A 23,071-nucleotide genomic window follows, 5' to 3' on the forward strand; every position below is an offset into this window, starting at 1 on the left:
AGAAAGCAGAACAGTTCAGAGAGAAAACTGTCAGTATGCGCTGGTACATATAATTATCTGTAAATACATATTCAGTTAAATACCTGAAATAATTAATAAAATAATAATATAATAAATAATTGTTGTTTACTTGATTGGATGCTGTTAGATTAGTTGAAACAAAGTGGATCTGGGGAGTTAAGTGTAAGATAATCAAATTCAAGTCCCAATAACATTCACTGGAAATAAAGAGTCCAGAGTTCAATAAAAAAAACACCCCAAAAAACACCACTTTTCAGAGATTTAGCAATAAGCAACAAAAGACACAAATTCAGTGTGTTCAGTTCAGTTTTTCCCCTCACGAGTGAGCCCTCTTCTCGAACAAATCCATAAAGGATCTCTGAAAAGGTAAACAAACCCAACATCTGTGACGCTGTTGCACATGGTGCTGAGAGACCAGAGAGCAGAGGACAGAAGCAGCTCGCACGTAACGATAAATGACACCAAAACATGGTAGAGACTCTCAGTGTGTAACCAAGCATAGGTTTTATAACATGACTAAGATGATTTTGGTACAAATGTTTACCTGCCAGTGTGGCGGATAGCCTTCGCAAAACGGAAAATCTACCCGCATTTTGGCGCTTGGTTGGCGGGTGTTAATTTCGGACCTTGATTGTACACGTGGAGGTTTTTTAAAAATGCTTACCTAGATGACTGAAGCAGTTTCCTCTGCAGCATGCAGCGTGGTTGTGAATAGATATGTATAAGGTGAATTGAAGATGACTCTTGTTCCCGTGTTTGTATTAGGAGTTGAACAGGATCCGATCTCGCAGTGTGTCGAGGCGGTCTGCTCCTCCGAGCAGCGCTGTGGAGGGAAGCCTCTCCAGGATGAGGAGCCGCAGCGCCCACAGAGAGCAGGACCTCGACAGCTGGGTGAGTCAGGATGCTGCAACACACACACAGCTGGCTTCCAGGAAACTATGCAACTCAATGAGATGAGAACCCGCTTCATGAGTCTGGGCTTCAGTTAAATCAGTGGTTCTCAACTTTTTTTGGGCTACCCCCCATCAAATAAAATGTAGGCTAATTGTCTTCCTAAATATTAATGTTGATTATTATTATGTAGATTATTATTTATTTATATTCACATTATATTATTATTTGTATTATTATTATTCTGTGTTATATCATTAAAAAAGCGTGTGAATAGAATATATATGTATGAGTTTTGCAACAGTTATAAATTTGACATTCAGACTTTAATTAGGTATCACAAACATACTTGCTAACTTTGAGACCTTGAAAAAAAGGGAGGATTTCTAAACCAAATGGGGGGTCTGAGTTTCAGAGACTTTGTTTCCTGCATTGTGGTGACTTTAAAAGAGTTAAAATAACAAAATAATAACTTCACTGCAACTGCATTTTATGTTAAACTTTTAATTTTACCTTTAACTCCCAGGAAAGAAAACTGAATTATTGGCTTCCTTTGGTGTGAACTTGAATGTTGTAAAAGTGTCCGACTGTCGGATGTGTGGAGTGAGGGAGCTCCAGCACTGCAGCTCACAGCCGACCATCTAACTGTTAGATGGTCGGCTTTGAGCCCGTTGTTACACTGGTTCCCAACCTGGGGGTCCCGACTCCCATTGGGAGTCGCCAAAGCTTCACAGGGGGGGTCGCTTGATATTAAGCGGTTTAATACAACTTTAAAAAAAAAAAAAATACAGTTGACATTACATCTTAGGATTTCATTCATTTCTGTGAAGAAAAAGTTTGGATTATTATTTGAGATATAAACTTAAAATTCACAGGATAAGGCAGGATTAAAATGGGGGTAGGCAGAATATTTTGGCATCATTGGGCAACAATTCCATAATAACCTTTCAGCATATTGTAATTCAAGTGTTCTGAGAGAAAACTAGACTTCTGCACCTCCTCATGGCTCTGTTTTCAGGCTTTTAAAATCTAACAACCAAAGAGCTAATAGAACAATGGTCAAACACTGACTTTGTCAAAAAACAGTGTGATTGTCAAAAATTCAAAGAAATACATAATACAGAGAGATAATGTGCTAAAAGTTCCCTAGAAATAACATGAAAACTCATCTCTGATGCAATATTCAAAGAATCTGCTCAAATTACATCCAAATCGCTCGTTTTACGTAAACTTCCTGCAGTTATTGCGTTCAACATTTGGGTTCGTTGTACAGTTTATCAGTTATTCTGCACTGTCATTGTTATGCATTGAATATCAAATGAAACATCCATTAAAATATGTCACTTAGTCAGGGGTCGTCAGTTTACTTAATGACAGAAAAGGGTCGCTTAAGGAGAAAGGTTGGGAACCACTGCTTTATTATAATCACAGTCACATACAGGAAGGGGAATCTGTGTGCAGACTGTGAGAGTGAGCAATATTATGTTTGTCTTTGAGAGAGAGTGCGTGCGTGTGTGTCTCGTGCTTTGAAGAAGGTAGAGGAATGCAGTTAGTTGACTGAACGTTGGCAGCTGAATGCTGCTGTGCTCAGCTAGTAGAGAGTCGGTGACTAATGTTGATGGCACGGCTTTCTAGACTCACCTCCACCCATCCTACGTCACATTCCAGGGAAGTGGCGGCCGAGCACCCTCTCAGGCCTGTAATTCAGGATTGGAGTTGTTCAATTGGTTAATGTGTACATGTTCTTACTGCTCATTTGTGAAATGGTCCGTAATGATCATGGGCCTTGCAGCCAAACACACACGGCACATTTGTGTGCCTGTGTTCCTCGGTGTTGATTGGTTACCTGTTATTCCTAACTTTTAACCTTCACATCTGTTTTTTTCATATATTTTGGAATGGGTAGGCTAACATTTGTCTGCATATTTGCAACTACACACATTACATACACCAATATATCATCTATATCCAAGCATGTACAGTGTTTATTAATATGCAGGGTTGGGTTGAGTTGGCTCTTTGTTATTGAGACAGTAATTGTAGGCCCAGGTTGAAGGCCTAAACCAGAAGTACAGTTTATTGTGTCCCATAATTGCACACTGAGTGATGGAGAGCTCACTACCACCATCTAGTGGTTGTGTTTCAGGTTGTGAGTGTGAGTGTCACCCTTCCTGGTGTCAGTGTATGTAGTTCCTCATGGCTGTTTTCAGTGCCTGTGTTCTTTGTAGGGCTGTCAAAGTTAATGTGATAATAACACGTTAACTTTCAACGAACAAATTTGTTTCAACATAACTAATTACTTCAAGGCATTAACGCAACCGGGCTCACTGGTATCATATGGAACTAGAAAAACCGAAGGAATCCACTGGTAGCAACCATGTCATACTAGTTTGTCTAGAAGGAGGCTAAATAATGCTCCAAACTTAGATAACTTTTTTTTAAAATCATGTTTGCTCCATTTCTACCCACTGCTGCATTAATACGCTTATCAACATGGGAGTGGGCAAATATGCTTGATTTATGCAAATGTATGTATGTATGTATTTATTATTGGAAATCAATTAACAACACAAAACAATGACAAATATTGTCCAGAAACCCTCACAGGTACTGCATTTAGCATAAAAAATATGCTCAAATCATAACATGGCAAACTCAAGCCCAACAGGCAACAACAGCTGTCAGTGTGCTGATTTGACTATGACCTGCCAAAAACTGCATGTGATTATCATAAAGTGGGCATGTCTGTAAAGGGGAGACTCGTGGGTACCCGTAGAACCCATTTTCATTCACATATCTTGAGGTCAGAGGTCAAGGGATCCCTTTGAAAATGGCCATGTCAGTTTTTCCTCGCCAAAATGTGCGTAAGTTTGGAGTGTTATTTATTGTCCTTCGTGACAAGCTAGTATGACATGGTTGGTAGTAATGGATTCCTTAGGGTTTTTTCTAGTTTCATATTAACATATATCTTCACTCTAGATGTAAAACTGAGCCCGCTACAACCTCTGAAATCGCAAGATGGTTAATTCATTCACTCATTATCCGTAACCGCTTATCCTATTCAGAGTCACAGGGGGGCTGGAGCCGATCCCAGCTGACACTGGGCGAAGGCGAGGTACACCCTGCTTCAGAATTTACAGAAATTACAAATAATGTTCAATGCCAAAATCCATCTGTGTTAGGTCAGATATCAGATGTGATTGATTTCCCGTACGTTGTATTTCCTGGCGGAAGCGTCCTCAGACTCACACACAGATGAGGTAATGGTTGTGTGATGACATCACTGGTTTTAAGTTGGAGGTCTGAGGCTGGTGAGTGGGGCAGAGCAGAGATGGGCACCGTGCTGAGAGCTGTGTTGTACATCTGGTCATGCTGCCTGACTCCACACTGCCTCTGGGTAAGTGACGGGACAACTCTTCTTATTATTACCAGTGTTTCTCTGTAAGATACATGCGTCCTCTTACATAACACTGAATGTAGGTACTTATCATAGAGTATATACAGTATGCTGTATGTACTTTAGCTGCATGCTATTTCATCTCCTTTGTGTGGTTGCCGGTTGGGTTTCTAGAAGCTGAGGCTGCGCACAGATTGATGATGTCAGCAGAAGAGGGGAAGTGATGAGCAGCGATGACTCACTTCCCAGTAGGTGACGTTTACTATTGGGAGGAGGAATATTAGGGACATTGGGAGGAGTAGTAGGATACATCTTGCAATATAACTTGTCTTTGTCTTGGCTTCATTCTCTTAGTGTAATTTTAATCATTTTATTAAAATCACTACTTCCTGCCATCTCTCATCTAAGCTGGCAATGTGCGTTTGAAGATAAATGTATACTCGTTGGTAAGATGTAACATTTGGATTATTAAAAACTAAGTGATTTTCATGATTATTGTCAATTCATCATCGATTATTAGCTATTGTTTTTTGGATTTGGATAAAATGTCAGAAAATGGTGAAAATGTGGATCGGTGTTTCCCAAAGCCCAAGATGACGTCCTCAAATGTCTTGTTTTGTTCACAACTCAAAGATATTCAGTTTACTATCATAGAGGAGTAAAGAAACCAGAAAATATTCACATTTAAGAAGCTGGAATCGGACAATTTTGACTTTTTTTTCCTTAAAAAAATAGTCAAACCAATTAATCGATTATCAAAATAGTTAGAGATTGATTTAATAGTTGACAACTAATCGATTAACCGTTGCAGCTATAAATGTGACGTCTTCAAACTGATGTCTTTGTCCAACCAACAGTTCAAAACCCCCAAATCTTCCATTTATAATGATTTTTTTTAAATGAGAAAAAGCAGTAAATCCTCAAATTTCAGAAGCTGGAACCAGGGAAGGTTTCATTATTTTGCTTAAGAAATAATTCAAATGATTAAGCATTTATATCAAAATAGTAAATACTAGGGCTGTCAAAGTTAACACGATAATAACACGTTAATGCAAATTAATTTTAACTCCACTTTATGATAATCACATGCAGTTTGGGGCAAGTCATAGTCAAGTCAGAACACTGACACAGTGCTTGAGTTTGCCATGTTCTGATTTGAGCATATGTTTTATGCTAAATGCAGTACCTGTGAGGGTTTCTGGGCAATATGTGTCATTATTTTGTGATGTTAATTAATTTCCCATAATAATTGTTTTCAGCTGTAATTTTGAGGATTATCTCAGTTGTCATATTGAGAGGAGAGTATATAGTAAAACAGTGATATATGTTTGCTATATTTGCTACAGTAAAGTAATAATATTGCTGTAACTAATGCAGCTGTAACCTCCAGATCTTTTAATATGAGTAATTTAGCTTTTTCAGGCTGTGTCACCTTGTCCTTAGTAGTACCCAGGAAGAGGCAGCTTTTTTTCAAGCTGAGGAGTACGTGAGAGAGGTCAGTTTGTGTGCTGTTGGAAACCGAGAACCTCACAGCTGACTTGCCTTTAGCACAGCACTTCAAAGAAAAGTTAATCAGATTACCTGTAGGGGGCATATGTGGACAGGGATTCAGCTTTACGAGCCCCTCTGTCCCAGTTTGCTCTGAGGTTAACTCTCTGAAGTGTGTCTGGAGTCGCTTATTTCAGGGCACCAGTTCGCCACATAGCAGAGACCTGTTTAAGCCGGAAGTTAAGTGTTTTCTAGTCTGTTCTGCTGTTTGTATGAGTCTGAATCTAAGCGAGATTTAAACAAACATTCATTGGACTGTTGTGATTTTTTGCTTTTGGCCACACTGTGCTGACAAACTGGTTGATGTGCGTACAATAATCTCACTTCACTGCCAGAGCCACACCTGTCTTTTAACTCTCCTCGCTCCTCTGCACGCCCAATCAATCTATTTATAGTTTTTCTCTTTTAACATGATGATGCACTTGTGCTCATTCCTATCCGTTCGTATCACAGGACTTTGTCGTCCCCACTTTCTCTCTTTCTTTCTGTTTTGAAAGGAGATGCTGCAACATTTTCTCTCTCTCTCATCCTTCCTTCTGCTCTCCGTTCTGGCTGTCACTGTCTTGCCCTGCAACTGAATCAGGCTGGAGCGATAAAGCGCCGCAGAACATATATCACCCTCCTCTCTCCCTCCCGCTCCGTATCAGGGACCTCCCATTCTCTCTCTCTCTCTCTCTCTCTCTCTCGCTCCCCGACTCCGTTCCACACTCCCTCTCTCCACCCAGTTTCTCCTTGACGGTGAGTCCTATAGCGCTGAGTACAGAGAGCAGCATTGCTGACGCATTTTCTCCTACCTGCCCGTACCTGCAGAAAAAAGGCGAGGGGAGAAACATTTTCTCTCTTCTTCCTCGTTTCTCCTCTGGATTTGACTTCCCCACCACAGTGCTCTTCCTCTGTTTGGCACTGCTGTTGGTTGCCCTCTGGTTTTTCCTTATGGGATACGATTGAGCAGTTTTTCATTTTTGCCACCAGCTGTCCTGCACCATTTCTCCTTGCAGCTTTTTTTGCCAGAGGGGTAGCACAGTCGTGGAAATGCAGTCTTGTTGGATGGATGGATTTTTCAACTTTTAACCTGGGCCTCCTTTTGGAGGAAACGCATCATCCACAGCTCTGGGAGAGCTGTCAGTTGGGCTGTAATTGAGGCTGGGATAGGGACGTAGTATCTCACATCTGGAGAATTGAGAGAGATTTCACAGAGCTCGTCACACTCTTATTATTATTTTAGTATTATTAGCACCTATATGATGGAAATAGAGAACTGAATGTTGTGCCAAACATTAACGGTATGTTGAGGATGTGATTCTATTATTATTATCACTTCTGTACTTGAGTAGTTGTTTGTGCCTGAAGCCAGAAAAACATGGCTGAGAAACCTGTTGGTAGACAGCAAACCAGTTTTTCAGGCTGTCCCATAGAGTAGTGCCCCGCATAGCTAATAGTAAGCACCGGCCTCACATAACCTTTCTGTGACCACTCGGTTGGTGTGCCAAGCATATCATATAGCTAGCATATCTTGTGTGCGTCAAAATAGGCAATAGAAAGCTTCAGTTCAGGCCAACGGGCTGGAGCGTTGACAGTGATGAGTTGAAACAGCGTCCCGACGGCTCCAGTGGGACTGCACTGCAGGAAGGCCATTTCCAAGTGAAACTGAGGAGAGGCTCTGTCCTGTAACGGTCTGCTGTTATCCGTGCTGCAGTGCTGTAAGCAGCAGACGCCATCAACATCACCACACAGGACTGGCTGAGCTGTGTTGTTGTTCTCTCTGTCACCTTACTCACTGCTGCAGTATTGACCCAGCAACACACACACACCAGTGAATACCTACGACCCTGTCCCCGGACTGCCACCTCTTCAGCATTAACTAGACTCTAATGATTCCCTACTGCTGTGTTAATAACAAGAGTCACAGCTCAGTTCACAGACTCTATTCTGACTCAGCGGGCCTCGCCTGTAGTGGGTTGTGATGGAGTATCTGGGGGACAAGCTGACGGTGGCCCACTCTCAGATGTCGGGATGGGTGGGGAATGTCCGTCGCTCCCTCCACGGGGCACTCGGCTTTTTGTCCAGCCCGATGGAGAGGGGAGGCCGGGGAGAGGACGGGACCGGGGACTTCAAGAGGACCAACTCCCTGCGCTCCCTGGCGTCCCGCAGCAGAGAGTCCATCCGCCGGTTCTCACTGCGCAGCCAGCAACGTCTGTCCTTGCGCAGGCGCACCGCACCCAACACCCCCACTGCTGTAAGACGACACACACATTTAAAGTGCAAACACACGCCAGGGAAGCACCAGTACCACATTTCACCTCTGATACCAATCACAAACTATAATCATTTATGTGATTCATTACTTTAACCGACCCATAGAGTCAGTCATCTGTGTGCTCAGCTGCATTACTTTAACATCTGTTGATGTTAAATAAAGCACAAGTGGAATTCAAGTCATTTTGCAGCGATGTCCACGTGGTTCTGTAATGTCGCCGAGTTAACAGCTGCTCCTTCGTCAACTATTTGGTCTGCAGCCAAACATGTCAAGAACTTATCCATCTGCCTCCCTGGTGTCATCCATCTCTTTCTATGCTTTCAGTGCTTCTCCATCTTACATTGTCCTTGGCTCAATGTTAACCTTTCTTTGTCCGTCTCTCTTTGTGTAGCAACGCTGTGGTTATACTGGCTCTTCAGCTCATCATGTTGCCCACCATTTGTGTTTTTAGTAAAGTCCTCAATCGTGATTAATCGCAAATTAATCACACATTTGTTTATCTGTTCAAAATGCACCTTAACGGGAGATTTGTCAAGTATTCAATACTCTTATCAACATGGAAGTGGGCAAATATGCTTGCTTTATGCAAATGTATGTATATATTTATTGTTGGAACTCAATTAACAACACAAAACAATGACAAATATTGTCCAGAAACCTTCACAGGTACTGCATTTAGCATAAATATGCTCAGATCATAACATGTTAAACTCAAGCCTAACAGCTGTCAGTGTGCTGACTTGACTATGACTTGCCCCAAACTGCATGTGATTATCATAAAGTGTGCATGTCTGTAAAGGGGAGACTCGTGGGTACCCATAGAACCCATTTTCATTCACATATCTTGAGGTCAGAGGTCAAGGGACCCCTTTGAAAATGGCCATGCCAGTTTTTCCTCGCCAAATTTTAGCGTAAGTTTGGAGCTTTATTTAGCATCCTTTGCAACAAGTTAGTATGACATGGTTGGTACCAATGGATTCATTAGGTTCTCTAGTTTTATGTAATGCCAGTATATTCATTTCAGCTTTAAAACTGAGCCTGCGACAACCTCCAAAAGATCTATTGCGTTTAAAAAAATGTGTGACGTTAAAACGAATTTGCGTTAACACGTTATTATCGTGTTAACTTTGACAATCCTAGTTTTTTGTGATAAAATTAGGCACAAGGACTGATACGGAAAAGTGGGATTCCTAACATTATACCATAGTATTTGTATCGCCAAAAACTAAACTCTTGAAAAGAACACACATCTGATTCCTTGGCTTCCTATCACTCTCTCCACCCTGAAATCCAACCTGATCTGTGCTCTATATAAAGGACAGATTTAGAAATCCATGTAGGGATATGGATACGTTGCAGTGAAGTTGCTCCTATCTTTAGGTTACGCCTGTTTGCTGAACTGCCGTCCAACACCTCATGAGTCACAGCTCCTAAAGATAAGCGGTGTTTTCATGACGTCCGTGTGGCTGTCAGTTGTGTTGGCATGTCTTAGTGAGTCTTAGACATCATCGACTGTGGTTGTGGTCTCTGGGAGCAGCGTGCCTCCCCACTGTTCCGGTGTTAAGTGGATGAATGACAGTAAAAGGTCAGTAATGGCTGAATGGTAATGGACAGTGTCAGCGTAGCCAGTAAATGAACGAGAGGCAGCAGACTACCCATTTCTCCCTAAGCACACAATTGTTTTGTACATCCAGAGATGGAGACTGAGTGGAAAAATGTTTCTGGTGTCTGAATTATTATGTGGGTCTTTGCATTATGACACTGAATACTATAGCAACAACTGCAACATACCTGCCACATTCATTCACAGATGCTGAGTGAGAACAGACTCTCCTCTGGCTCTGATGTGTGTGACCACAGCCATGTATTTAGTAATGGGTTGCTTTGGCTGTCACTATAGCAGATAATGGAAATCACCAGAGGCCCCAGGATATGATATTATCACGATACTTAAGTCACGATGCAATCTGATTGCGAAACATTTAAGTATTGTATAAGATATATGCGATAAGATATATTGTGATTTATTACCTTTTTCCAACTGCAAAATATGCAGTTTGTCAACATCTGTTTTATATAATAGGATACAGTTTTCACTCTGTTCATCTCAGAGTTTTCATTCACATATCTTGAGGTCAGAGGTCAAGGGACCCCTTTGAAAATGGCCATGCCAGTTTTTCCTCACCAAAATTTAGTGTAACTTTGGAGCGTTATTTAGCGTTCTTCCCGACAAGCTAACATGACATGGTTGGTACCAATCGATTCCTTAGGTTTCTGAGTTTCATATGATACCAGTATCTTCACTCTAGCTTTAAGACTGAGCCCACTACAACCTCTGAAAGACAGAATAGCGTCTGGGCCCACCAGCGGGCCGTCGTATTGTTAAGAGTTAATAGTTTTTACAATAAAAGATCGATGCTTGATGTCGGTGTATTGATACAATAGGCTATTGCCACGCAAAATATCGCAATACTAAGATTTTTTTTCCCCACTTTTACTGTTTTCCGTGTGATTTATTGGTTAACATTATTACTGTGATTGCTCATGGAAAACAAAGGAAAGTTCCCACACATAAAATTCACCTCTGCAATGCTTTTTGATTATTTTATTGTGACATTTCTCATGGTACACTTATACATACACACATATGGCAGTAAAAGAGGTGAATGAAGAGTAATCTTTATTTGCTTTCTGTGTTTTTATGGGAGTATGGATCTTTCAGATCAGTTGGAGGAGGGCCTCTGGTTTGTGTGTCATGCAGTGCGAGGCTCGCACTGGTCTGGTCTCGGTCTTGTTTCGGTCTCGATACACTCTGGTCTTGGTCATGACTTGGTCTCTGTTTAGGTGGTGCATTTAAGTACTCTGACTTGGCATATTGTGTCACATCAGATGTTGAGTTAATATAAACTGCCAACTTGTCATGTCGACCAGGTTTCTAAATGACCTGCCTTGGTGTGGTGGATACATATCAGTACAAGCTGTAAACATATGGAAACCACCACTTTAAGTAATTAAGGAGGTATTAAAATCTTATCCAATTAAATTTCAACAAATATAATAAATCATATGTGCAAAAAGCAACTGAAGTGAACCTTTATTATCCCACCAGGAGAAACACAAATGACACAAACAACATAAAATGCATAAACACAAAAACACGCCCAGACAAGTCTGTAAGAAGTATGTAAACATAACTAAAAAAAATATATATCAAATAGATATAATATCAGCAGAACTGTGTAATTGCTATTATACCTTTTTATTTATTTATTCAACCTTTATTTAAGCATGAAATCCCTTGAGATAGAATCTCTTTTCTGGGGGAGACCTGGGCCAACACAGCACACCAGTTACAGTTTAAATAGATATAAAATACAACAGACAGGAAATACAGTCATCAAACACATAAGGAAGATTATAACTATAGACATGTAACTGTAGTGTATTACTGTTTTTTATCTTCAAATCATCTTTGGGGTCAGTTATTACCTGTATGTTTGTGCTGGACAACAGCGCTTCCAACAATTGAAGTTACATTGAAAAATATAACTCAAACAATATTCTAATATTTTGGCAGAAACCATGAAAACAAACTCCAGGCTGAAAGTAATGAGAGTAATCCTTTAAGTCAGGTCCAGTGCTCTCTGAGTACAATTCTTAAGCCAAGTCAGGTTTTTACATTCTTCCCCTCTGTTCTTACTAAACGCTTTGTGCGGCATTGAGCCCTGAGTCTGTATGAACCACTTATGTAATGAAAGAATAACACAATGCTGTTGGGTTTGCCTGGGAGAGTTCGTCTTAGTGTAAGACCTCTGACATGCAGCTAGAATGCCCATTTGCTGACATGAGATTAGTGCTTGCGGGGGCAATTGTTTTGAATATCGGTAGGATATTGATATTGATTACTGCTGTGTGTATTAGTGCACGCAGAGCATATTTTCCCACTCCACCCTAGCCAGATTTATAAAGAGCAGATGAATGGGGAGTGGTGGCAAGTATATTGTCGGGACTGAGAGTGTTTTCATGGCTGATAATGGTCTCGCAGTATTTTAGATGCTCACGTCAGATACCATTTACTATAACTTGGATACCATGATCATGAGACGTTACAGTCAGAGTCAGCTGTATGTTGAATTTAGCTGCAATACTGAGGTATGTGAACACTTTAACAGAGATTTGTATAGTTCGCAAGGGCTGGTTTGAAGATGGCACACACTGAAGCACTGATTGGGATTAAGGCTGTGTATTGGCAGGAAACTGGCGATATGATACGTATCACGATACGGGGTAACGATTCAATATATTGCGATACTGTAAGCAAGGCGGTATATTTTTTTTCATCTGTCATAGCATAATGACACTGTGAAATGGCTACTATGGTGACTAACATCATCACACATGATTACAATTGGACTCACTGGAGCCACAAGAGTCTCAGCTTTACAGACAATGTATGCAGAGAGCTCCAGGGATGACGTATTTTTGAAGGCCAACCAGGAAGTTAGCATCGCCCTGGTTCCCTCGACAAAAAGCCAATGGGATTGAACGCGAGGCTGTAAAGGCGGACGAGCCAGCTCGATGACGTTTAGTAGTCTCATTTAGCCACTTGCTGGCAACCGCATTTTTTAAGACACATTAAGGCTTCAAAATTCACAAGTCATTTCCGGGTTTTAGGACTCATTCCTGTAGCACTCTTTTTCAAGAGTGTTTAGGGAACCCAGTATGCAGAAATATTCAAATACACCATTTTAGAATAACACATTTATACTGCATTAAAAAAACTATGGTTTTTGCCCAAAACTGCATGTGATTATCATAAAGTCTGTAAAGAGGAGACTCGTGGGTACCCATAGAACCCACTTTCATTCACATATCTTGGGGTCAGAGGTCAAGGGACCCCTTTGAAAATGGCCCCGCCAGTTATTCCTCACCAAAATTTAGCGTAAATTTAAAGCGTTATTTCGCCTCCGTCGCGACATGCAAGTATAACATAGTTGATACCAATGGATTCCTTAGGTTTTCTCGTTTCATATGATGATCTTCACTCTAGCTTTAAGACTGATCCCACTACAACCTCCGAAAGACAGAATAGACGCCATCGTATTTTTAAGAGGTTAATTAAAAATCGATACAGCGTTTTGAAGAATCGATACAGTATCGCAAAACATAATATTGCAAAACTCACGTGTATCGATATTTTCTTACACCCCTAATTGGGATCCCAAATTGCACACGCGTTCTTCGACAGTTCTGTTAACTGGGTTATATGGATGTTGTGTTCATGTGAACACACTTATAATTATCTACAGTAGCTGCTCACTCTGTGTTCTCAGCTCTGATGTAAGACCATCTGTTAGGTGCTTTACAGCAGAGCCCTTTCTTTTTTAGAGGAGCAGCAATGCACTTACTCACTTTCCATTACACTGTTGAGGTTGGAGCAATCCACAGGCCGCTGTTTCTCCATCCCGTGTGAGTGCGTCGACAAGTTGTGCGTGGCACCCGACGATCAGTGCCTTATCAAGTAATAGTTTCCAAGGCCTCCTTCCAGCCCTTTTCCTCCTCAGATTGTCAGTCAGCCTCATTTAGTGATCAGCCCTTTCTCTCCTTCATCCTTCCATTCATCCGCTCTTTGTTAAGTTGTTTCCCCTGACACACCCTTCCTGTCTCGGGGAAGCTGGCCGTTGCTAATGTTATTAAGGAAAAGCCTTCCTCCTGAAGGCTATAAATCATTGCTACCAGACCTGTTGGTTCAGTAGGCCTCACTACTGAACCAACCATGTTCTCCATGTTTGCGGTTGATAGCGGAGTCTACACTTGCGAGTGAACAATCTGGAGTACTTAAAGCTTTTTATTGTTTGGCCAATAAACCTGTCTAACCTGGCACTGTCTGTGCATTAATGCAGACTGCACCAAAACAGAAAGTAGAGAGAGTTCAGTTTGTGGTTCAGTACTGAGGCTGTTAAAAGCCCCTGTTTTACTGAATAATAAATGGTATGAGATTATGAAAGAGCCTCTAAAAGGCTTTACAACTTCTGCTTTGAGCGGCCTGCCACAAGTCTTTTCTTTTTTTTTCTGCTGTGTAATGGCGCCTCTCTTCAACGTGTTCCAGCAAAGACAATGTTTGTCCTCTATCTATGCTGATCAGGTGAGGGCGGGTTCTGGGTGTGTTTCAGTTGAGTAACACACACGCACACACAAGGGTAGTATTTTTTATCACCAGCATTTTACGAGACTTGGTTTTAGATTTTTTTGACAGCAGTGATGGCAGCGTACAGGGACAGGTAGAAGAGAGAAGGATGATGTAACACTGAGGTCTCCAGCTGGAACTGAACATTTCAAAACCTGCCCACTTTCATACCTCTGCACACCTGGTTAGTTTCTGCATTAAATGGGCATGATTGTCTCTTAAAAATACAGAAATTGTGTGAGGCCGCCCTCCCATTTCTGCTGTCAGAAAGGTGCTGTTAGACACTGTTAAAGCTGCAGTTGGTAACTTTGCAAAATATTGCAAAATATGCTATAATAGCAAATATGATAAAAAAAAAAAAAAAAATTATAAAATGGTCTCTATATCCTGACAGTAGTGCATGAGACAGGTAATCTGTGAACAAAAACTCTTGTTCCTCTTTGTGTATTCCTACTTCTCCTAATGGCATTTGCAAGATTTCAAAATAAAATACCCCGCAATAAATCGCCTTACTTACAGTACTGCAATATATTGAATCGAAATACGTATCGTATTACCAGATTCTTGCCAATACAAAGTCCTAATGTTTACAATTCTAAAGCGTTCTACGTAGATTTCAGAAGTGGCAGACAAAACAATTGTGTGGCTAGTAGAAATGTTCAGTGACCTGCCAGAGTGGCACGTGAGGAAAAAACATACTTTTAGGCCCTGCCCTCAGACGATCCAATAAGCACTTCATTTGAAGCATACTGGAGCCTATAAGCTTGTAAATTAGCCTTAATATATAATACTTCTGGGCCACAATCCATCATACTTATCATTAATGAAATGATCATCAAGGCTGCTTCTGTTAGATCAGCACCTATGCAGTAGATGTGTTATTGATCACATCACTAATGTTTCTATAGTTCAAACTTAGTATCATATATCTCTCTCTCTGTGTAGAATATTCTTTGAGGAACTCCTCTTGCTAAATTCGCATTTAATTGACCCCAAGGTCACCAGATGAGTGGAGTATATATTGTTAGTGTTCCTGTATGATCGGCCGACAGTCTGATTTGGACGAGAGGTTTTTGTTCATTGTCAGTGGAAGCAGGACTCTGAAGTGTGTGTGTGTGTGTGTGTGTATTTAAGGGTAAGTGGCGTGACCCTGTGATGTCAACGTGAAAAGTGTGAGTGCTGTAAATCCTTGAGAAGAGGATGAACTTGAGAACAAGGGCTTTCTCCGACGCAGGGAGCGATGTTGAATGCCATTCTCACTGTTCTCTGTTTTCCTGTCAGGAAAGGCTTAGCTGATGAATGACATCCTGCACTGCTGTTCTTTTTTTCCCCCCCTCACTCTCTTCAGCCATGTTATGCTCCATCGATCCAAATGTATCCCAGTCGCACTCTACCTCAAATGCTCTTCTATCTCATTGTCGCTCTTTTTTGAAGTACTCTTGTATCTCTGCTCTCACGTACACAAAGAAAACAAGGATGGCATTCATGAAGCTCTAAGAATGAGAAGTCTGATCTGCCGTCGCTGCTCACGTAAACACCAGTGAGCCGCTCTCACAGTCTAGGAACCTGTGCAATTACAGAGCCAGGTGTATCACATTTCTCTGTCCACCCCTCGGGCAGCATCTGAGGACAGGAGGATTTTCTATTGTTTTGTTTTTTTCCCTATATAGGCCAGGGTTATCAGTTCATGCGCAGGCGTGCCTCTGTGTGCTTTTGAGACAGTATGTCCTCTGTACCAGCCTCATTAAAAGAGGCATGGTTCAGTAGACAGCAAACACACACTCAATCACCCACCCACCCATCTCCGTTTGTTGTCCCCGCTCCGGTCCTGTCTCCATTAACTCGTCCCTTCACCTTTTCATTACTGTACCAACCGACAGGATGCGGCTCTATTAGCAACGCTGCTGTCTCGATTAACCAGCTACTGTATTAGCTTGGCAATAAAAATGTAAATGCACAAATATTTACTAGGGTTCAGATGTCAAGTGAGAGCTGCTATTGGTGTCTCACAAACCGGTCTGTTATATAACACAGTTCCAGTTTGTAGCTCCTCATTCATTAATCATTGTTCTTCTCCCTCTTGCCTCCAGGTGCAGCAGAAGCAAAGTGTCGGTGGTGAAGAGGAGGAGAAGGACTCGGGAACACCGGTCCGTGACACTGACAGTCAGTATGGGACCTGGGAGACAGGACTGCGCACTGATGACAGGTGAGCATACTGTTGTTGTGATGTCAGATGTCAGGTGTCAGGTGTGGTTATTTGTGTTTGGTGTGTTTACAAGTACACAAGACAAGTCAGCGTTCCCAAACTATCAGAATTGTCCATTGCAACGCGAAAAGGCATCAAAACACAACTATGGTAAGCGCAGACAGTCAATGTTGGGAAGGGAATCAGATCTGATCTGATCCGAATCAGAGTGAAATTGATACTTTTGGTTTGTTCTCTATTTAGTCTGGTTCAGTTTCACAGCGCACAAATTAAACCAGACCAACTAAATAAAATAAGTAGCTGAGGGGCCTGTACGAAGGAGCAAATTTATCGTTTTCGTCTCGAGAGCTGCCGCTTCTGTGCAGGAAATCATGGACTTTGATGCTGTCGAAGTGGTTTCACTTTAACTCGGCACTGATCTACTGTGCGCACAAATCCCTTCTCCTCCAGTTTATCTCGAATGACTTTGAAAACGTCACTATTTTTGTGGACTTTGTTTATCATATTCTGTATGTTCTCTTCGGCCCAGATGTCAAGCAAACATCTGACTTCTGCAGTAATCCATGTCCATCCTCTCCCATTCATGTTAACCTGTCGTCTGCCTGTGTCCATGCCAACAAATGCCCGCGCAGGCAGCCTGCATTTTGGTTCACTTGGAAACGGCCCCGAGACCGCCTCTCGAAAGCGATCTCGGACCGGTTGTTTTGGTTCCCACCAGAGTACGATTACTGCATTCACAACCGCCCAAACAAGCCGTACCAGAGTTTGATTAAAACAGGCTAAATGTTGGCTTGTGATTCCACTGAGTCTATCATTTTGTTGGCTTAAAATGGCAGAATGAATCAATTGTTTAAGACCAGTGGCAACCATTAGATCTTATAAGTAAAATATTTTTTACTTACAAATAATTAAGACCCGATAACAGGAAAGGTTTACCAGCTGTTTCATACAATTTTTTTCAAAGTAACAAATATAGAAAAACATCATCTCAGACAAAACATTTTTAATTTTTAACATCAAAGTGTTCAGAAACTCTGTATTATGGATGCAACGCTGTGGTGTGGAAGTGTGCTATGCAAGTTTAAAGGAAACCAAGAAGGTGGATGTGCTTCTGCCGCCAGTGTGCAACTATCTATGAGTCAAAATACCTCCTTTTGAAAGGAAGGATGTATAAATCCTCCGAATCCTTTGGATTCTGACCATCTCCCTTTGTTTTGGATGCTCTGATTAAAAAAAAAAAAAAAATGTGTTCAATGTTATCTTATGTTTTGATAATGCAAATAATTCACCTGAAAAGACTAAACCCATTGTTGATGATAATAATAACTCCAGCACTACCCTGTAACACAAACTGATTGCTCTTCTGTGTCAGTAGTTACATCTCATTACGTTGCAATCTGTCGCTGACCTCCTGTGGTCAGAAAATAATATCACAACATTAACCAGCACCAATAAGAATTCAATTCAAATTTGTAAAAAGAAAGAATCAAAGTGAAATTTTAGTGTATTACATATATACAGTAGTTTTATATGAGGCTTGCGGTCTGTTTTTAGGTGTCAGCTAAATCAAAGCTTCCCACAGTCAAGTCAACAAAAGGAAAGTCATGACTCAGACTCGGTTTCATTGTAACCGCGGTTACAGCAACCACACAGTTGTTTTCAGAGGTGTTTCCTAACTTTTTTTAAACCTTATTTCAGCCTCACTCCTGCCACTCCCAGTTCAGAAAGCAACCTCAGCCCTTCACCAAGGAAGCCCACTCCCCTACACACGCCAGGTGATCATGCCTCACTGTTTGACACTGACGCTCTGGACGGCCTACATCCCTCGTCCTCATCTGAGAGCCAGCCGCTCCCTTTCCCTGACGTAAGTGTTACCTGAGTTAACCACAGCTCACTTCTGTTCATGGCACATACATTACTACCACATGTGCCTTTTTCCAGTCTCTCATGCTGGATGCTGTTTTTAAGATGTTCCCGTTTGTGTCAGCAAAAAAACTGATCAGTAATTATGTCTTTAGCAACAAATGTATTTCGTGACTGCACGGACACTTGGCCATGATTATACCGATATGTTTACATGCTGGCTGATGTATTTCTCTCGTGTCTGGATGTCCAGACCCCGACCGCTCTGTTAGACACCAGCGCTCTTCGCTCCAGAGCCCAGCTGGGGAAGAAACGCGCCCCGCGGACACGACCCTCCAGAGCTGCCCGTCAGACTGCTGCGCCGTCAGAGGGAGAGGGAGGAACCGCCGAGGACTGGCTTTACAGAGACTCCACAGGTTAGCACCAAATACTAAAGGCTAAAATCTTGATTAGGTTTTATTTAGGGCTGTCAATCAATTAAAATAGTTAATCGCAATTAATCGTAATCTGATTGCACATTTTTTAGCTATTCAAAATGTACCTTAAAGGGAGATTTGTCAAGTATTTGATACTCTTATCAACATGGGAGTGGGCAAATATGCTTGCTTTATGCAAATGTATGTATATATTTATTATTGGAAATCAATTAACAACACAAAACAATGACAAATATTGTCCAGAAACCCTCACAGGTACTGCATTTAGCATTAAAAAGTAGTATTAGTATTTCTCTATTCTCAGTGACTTCAGGAATAACAAGTCGAGTTATACAAAAACTAAAAATGCTTCCTGTTACAAAAATAAAATTGTTTAAAATACTCAGTGTGTAGGATTATTGTCTGCAATTTATTGATTCTTTCATAAATCAATTTTTCCCCCACCCCTACTCCTCAGTATACACTAAACGGGTATATAATGTGAAAATGATGCACTTGATGTTTAATTTTGTTGTTCAAATGCACTTTTAAATGTTTAACTGCACCTCATCACATACCTCTTTTTAATGGACTATACTGTATGCTCGCTTATGATCATAATATGTGTTCTCCCTGTGACAGAGGCAAAGGTTGAGAGTAAAGACAATGACTCGGACTCTGAGGAGCAGACCAGAGGAGCAGACGCCAGCCCCGCTGTTTCCTCTCAGCCACAGAGGATCGCCCTGTTCCCTGGGTTGGACCCTTCAGCTTTAAAGGTGAGCCTCACTTTGTCAGATTGTTTTCACCAGATGTGTAACCAGTCCTGTCTAATGCTGTGTATCAGTTATCAGTATTTATGTTTTTATTTAGAATTTTTTAAATATGTGTCCCATTGCTGTTGCCAGGCCCAGCTGAAGAAGAGGGGCGACTCTGACAATCAAACAGATGGACCTGCTCCCGCTTCTTCCCAACTTTCTCGCACTCCCAAGTCCCCCTTTCTTCCCAGGGCAGCGCGTGTACTGCCCCCACCTGGTGGGAAAGAGAACGGGTAAGCTCCACTGTGTTTTCTGTGGAGACAAACAACAACATGTTTAGCTGTTAGTCCCTGCATTAACTAAGCTGTCTGTGTTTTACCCCTGTAGTGAGGAGGAATCACCCCAGTGGTTGAAAGAGCTGAAGTCCAAGAAGCGCTTGAGTCAGTATGAAATGGAGAGCTAATAAAAAATAAGGTGAGATATTTCTCTGCTTATATTAAACATAGACTGTATATAAAGATGGACGACACGTCTCCACTTCCTCCCATTGTACAAAAAGCCAAAATAAAATTTTTTGGGCTTCGAAACTTCGGTGAGGAATTTTCGAAGGTATATCTGTCTGAGAATAACTAATAATAATTAATGTTGGATATAATAACGAGTAATGTGGGATTATTCCTTATTTCATGTGCTATTTTGGGATTTATACATTATTATTATATACTTGTATATATATAAAAAAAAAAAATTTATTAAAAAATAAAGCATTCGAATAGTGATTTGGAGATTGAATACTATGGCAACGGTCAAAGCTTCGAAGCATTCGGGTCAGCCCTAATAACTACATTTATGACCAAATTGACACATGTTCTGTTAAAGTTACATCTCCTCTCCGGCCTCCTGCTCCGCCACTACTTCACTCAGAGCAGCTGTCAATCATGACGTCTCACCCCTTTTTACAGCATCAAATAACTAATTAAAACCAAACTTAAAATAAAAATGAACACTTAAACTTACAACAGCGTGATAAGAATTACCTAAAATGACAGAAAAATGTATTTGACTTTTTATTTTGGTCCATGTCCCATCCACTAACATGGAGGGGAGGGGCTTTATGACCTATACTGCAGCCAGCCACCAGGGGGCAATCCAGATGTTTTGGCTTCACTTTTGGGGAGCTGTCATGTCGTCCATCTTTATATGCAGTCTGTGGTATTAAACAACTAAAAAGATAACACAATTATTACCATTATTGACACCTGTTCTCCTCTCCCGCTCCCTTGCAGATTGCCTTAACAGATGAACCTATATGAAACAGAAGCCTTAATGTTCGACCCAGAGAGTAGGAGCGGGGAATCTACAGCTGCTGATGTATATTTTTTTTTTCTTTTTTGTTCTCTTCCCGTCTGGGTTGATAAATGTGCATGGTGCCTTTTTTATGGAGAGTCTCTGTCTTATGAAAAAAAAAAGTAAAAACAAGCAAAGAGAGAAAAAAACCACATCTCTGCTCTATCCATTTCATGCTTGAACCTGTCGACGCTCTCCAGCACCAGGAGGCCCTTCACATGAACACTTTAATAGGGACCAGGAGAAGTTGTTGGGGGGAGGAAGAAGGCGATTATTGGCAATTATTTCCTGTCAGGCCGCATTTCAGGAAATGGTTAACTTGTGGGACCACGACGCCTCTTCATCCTGGACGTGCTTCTTCACCTGCTGGAGGACAATCCAGCCAATCTTCCTCTTCAAGATGTTAGTTTCCTTACTCGACTAATACGTACAAGTTGTCTGACATAATGTGTGTTATCAGTCAGCGGAGGTTGTCGATGGGAGTCACACAAGCATTGCCATAGGATAACATTTCAGACACTAATGATTTTTTCCTGCTTGAACATAGAGAACAAACCGCTGCTGACTTGATTGCCGGCGAGAGTGTATATCATGTTAGTAACTGTAATCAGGAGATGTTATATTTGTATTATCGATGATTTAACAGAGACAAGAGAGCTAGTTTTGAAAACATTAAAGACGCATCACTACAATAGATTTTGTTACACTCCACAACAATGTCACAGTCGCTGCATACTGTATATATGTTTTTGTCCAAATATATTTGTTTTTTTGTGGAAGAGGGACGGGGGACTTTGCATCTGTCAATCATGCACACTCCTTATCAGCACAAATACACTCCTCGATCTTTTATAAAATCAGCCCGTCTTCCCTCCTTTTACAGATTGAATGATTGTAGCTGTAAGCATTCATTATAAGCCATACTTTCACCTTGTAGCTCTCACACACTCCTCCAATCATGTATTTTTTCCAAACAAATGTGCAATTTCCCACCGTTTTGTCCCCATTAATGTGCATGCACAATCTTTGCTCTCAACCTCAGAGGGTTGGGGTGTTGGCTCACACTACTCCAGTGGAAGGATGGTTTGTTCACTACATTTTCTAAATGACTCTACCCTCTTAAGATACTCCAAAAAAACAGATGTAACATTTGCACCTGCTTTTCAACTGTAATCTTTCTCCTCATGTTTGCCATCCACCTGCTCACACTGCGTTTCTATAAAGCACTTTGATGCACTACAGCACTGACCTCTGCCCCCTCTTTGTCGGCCACGTCTCATCTCCCGTGTTGTCGGAGGGCTCGCGCAACGCGAGTCTTCGGAGTGATCGTCCCTGGTTTCCGTGTACATGACATTTTACTTTGTCATGAAATTTGAGGGTTTATTTTTTATGTCCTCCTTTTGTCCTTTTTTTATTTGAAAGTAAAGATGTATATTGCACTGTGTTGTACTGGCCAGTGTCCTAAAGTGAATACATTCTTAATAAAATTTACTTGACTTGAGCTACACGTCTCTGTCTAGTGTTTCTCTGGCTAAGTGTAACCCTGTGGACGTTAAATAAAAACTACATTTTCTCAATTTTTCTGGGTATCTCTGCGATCGGTGAGTATCGTGTGCACTCCTTTTAACTCCCTGAAACCCACTGACTTTACTGTCTTTCAGAGGCTGTAGCAGGTTCAGTTTTAGACCTAGAGTAAAAGTATAGAAATTCAGATATATGAAACTAGAAAACCTAAGGAATTCATTGGTTTCATGTTAGCTTGTTGGGAAGGAGGTTAAATAACGCTCCAAAGTTATGCTAAATTTTTAGAGGAAAAACTGGCATTGCCATTTTCAAAGGGGTCCCTTGACCTCTGACCTCAAGATATGTGAATGAAAATGGGTTCTATGGGTACCCAAGAGTCTAACCTTTACAGACATGCACACTTTATGATAATCACATGCAGTTTTTGAATGCAGTATAAATGTGTTATTTTTGCATATTCTAAAATAGTGTTTGAATATTTCTGCATACTGGGGTCCCTAAACAGTCTTCGAATTACATAAATTGGGTATCACTGTAAAGCTGAGACTCTTGTGGATCCAATGAGTCCAACTGTATTCATGTGTGATGATGTTAGTCCCCATAGTAGCCATTTCATCATATTGAGACCATTTTTTGAAACTTGATATCACTGTATAAAA

General features: G+C 41.2%; 1 protein-coding gene across 3 annotated transcripts in view; it reads left to right on the plus strand.

The window, feature by feature from the left end:
- The window catches only part of si:ch73-138n13.1 (trichohyalin), a 33,252-nt gene extending 10,863 nt beyond the window's left edge, over nt 1-22,389 (plus strand). Inside the window, exons 6-14 of one of the 3 annotated variants that reach the window (XR_005207791.1) lie at nt 787-912; nt 16,392-16,507; nt 18,206-18,371; nt 18,624-18,786; nt 19,429-19,562; nt 19,692-19,834; nt 19,929-20,015; nt 20,828-20,912; nt 21,089-22,389. Coding sequence is in view for 2 of the 3 variants with exons in the window: in XM_037776992.1 (XP_037632920.1) it covers nt 787-912; nt 16,392-16,507; nt 18,206-18,371; nt 18,624-18,786; nt 19,429-19,562; nt 19,692-19,834; nt 19,929-20,004 (924 nt within the window). In the remaining variant the exon portion in view is untranslated. Of the gene's footprint in view, nt 1-786; nt 913-16,390; nt 16,508-18,205; nt 18,372-18,623; nt 18,787-19,428; nt 19,563-19,691; nt 19,835-19,928; nt 20,016-20,827 lie in introns of all 3 variants that reach the window. The other 2 variants (XM_037776993.1, XM_037776992.1) reach the window with 2 other exon arrangements.
- Nucleotides 22,390-23,071: the final 682 nt, after the last annotated feature.

Source organism: Sebastes umbrosus, chromosome 8, assembly GCF_015220745.1.
Source record: "Sebastes umbrosus isolate fSebUmb1 chromosome 8, fSebUmb1.pri, whole genome shotgun sequence".
Taxonomy (NCBI): Eukaryota; Metazoa; Chordata; class Actinopteri; order Perciformes; family Sebastidae; genus Sebastes; species Sebastes umbrosus.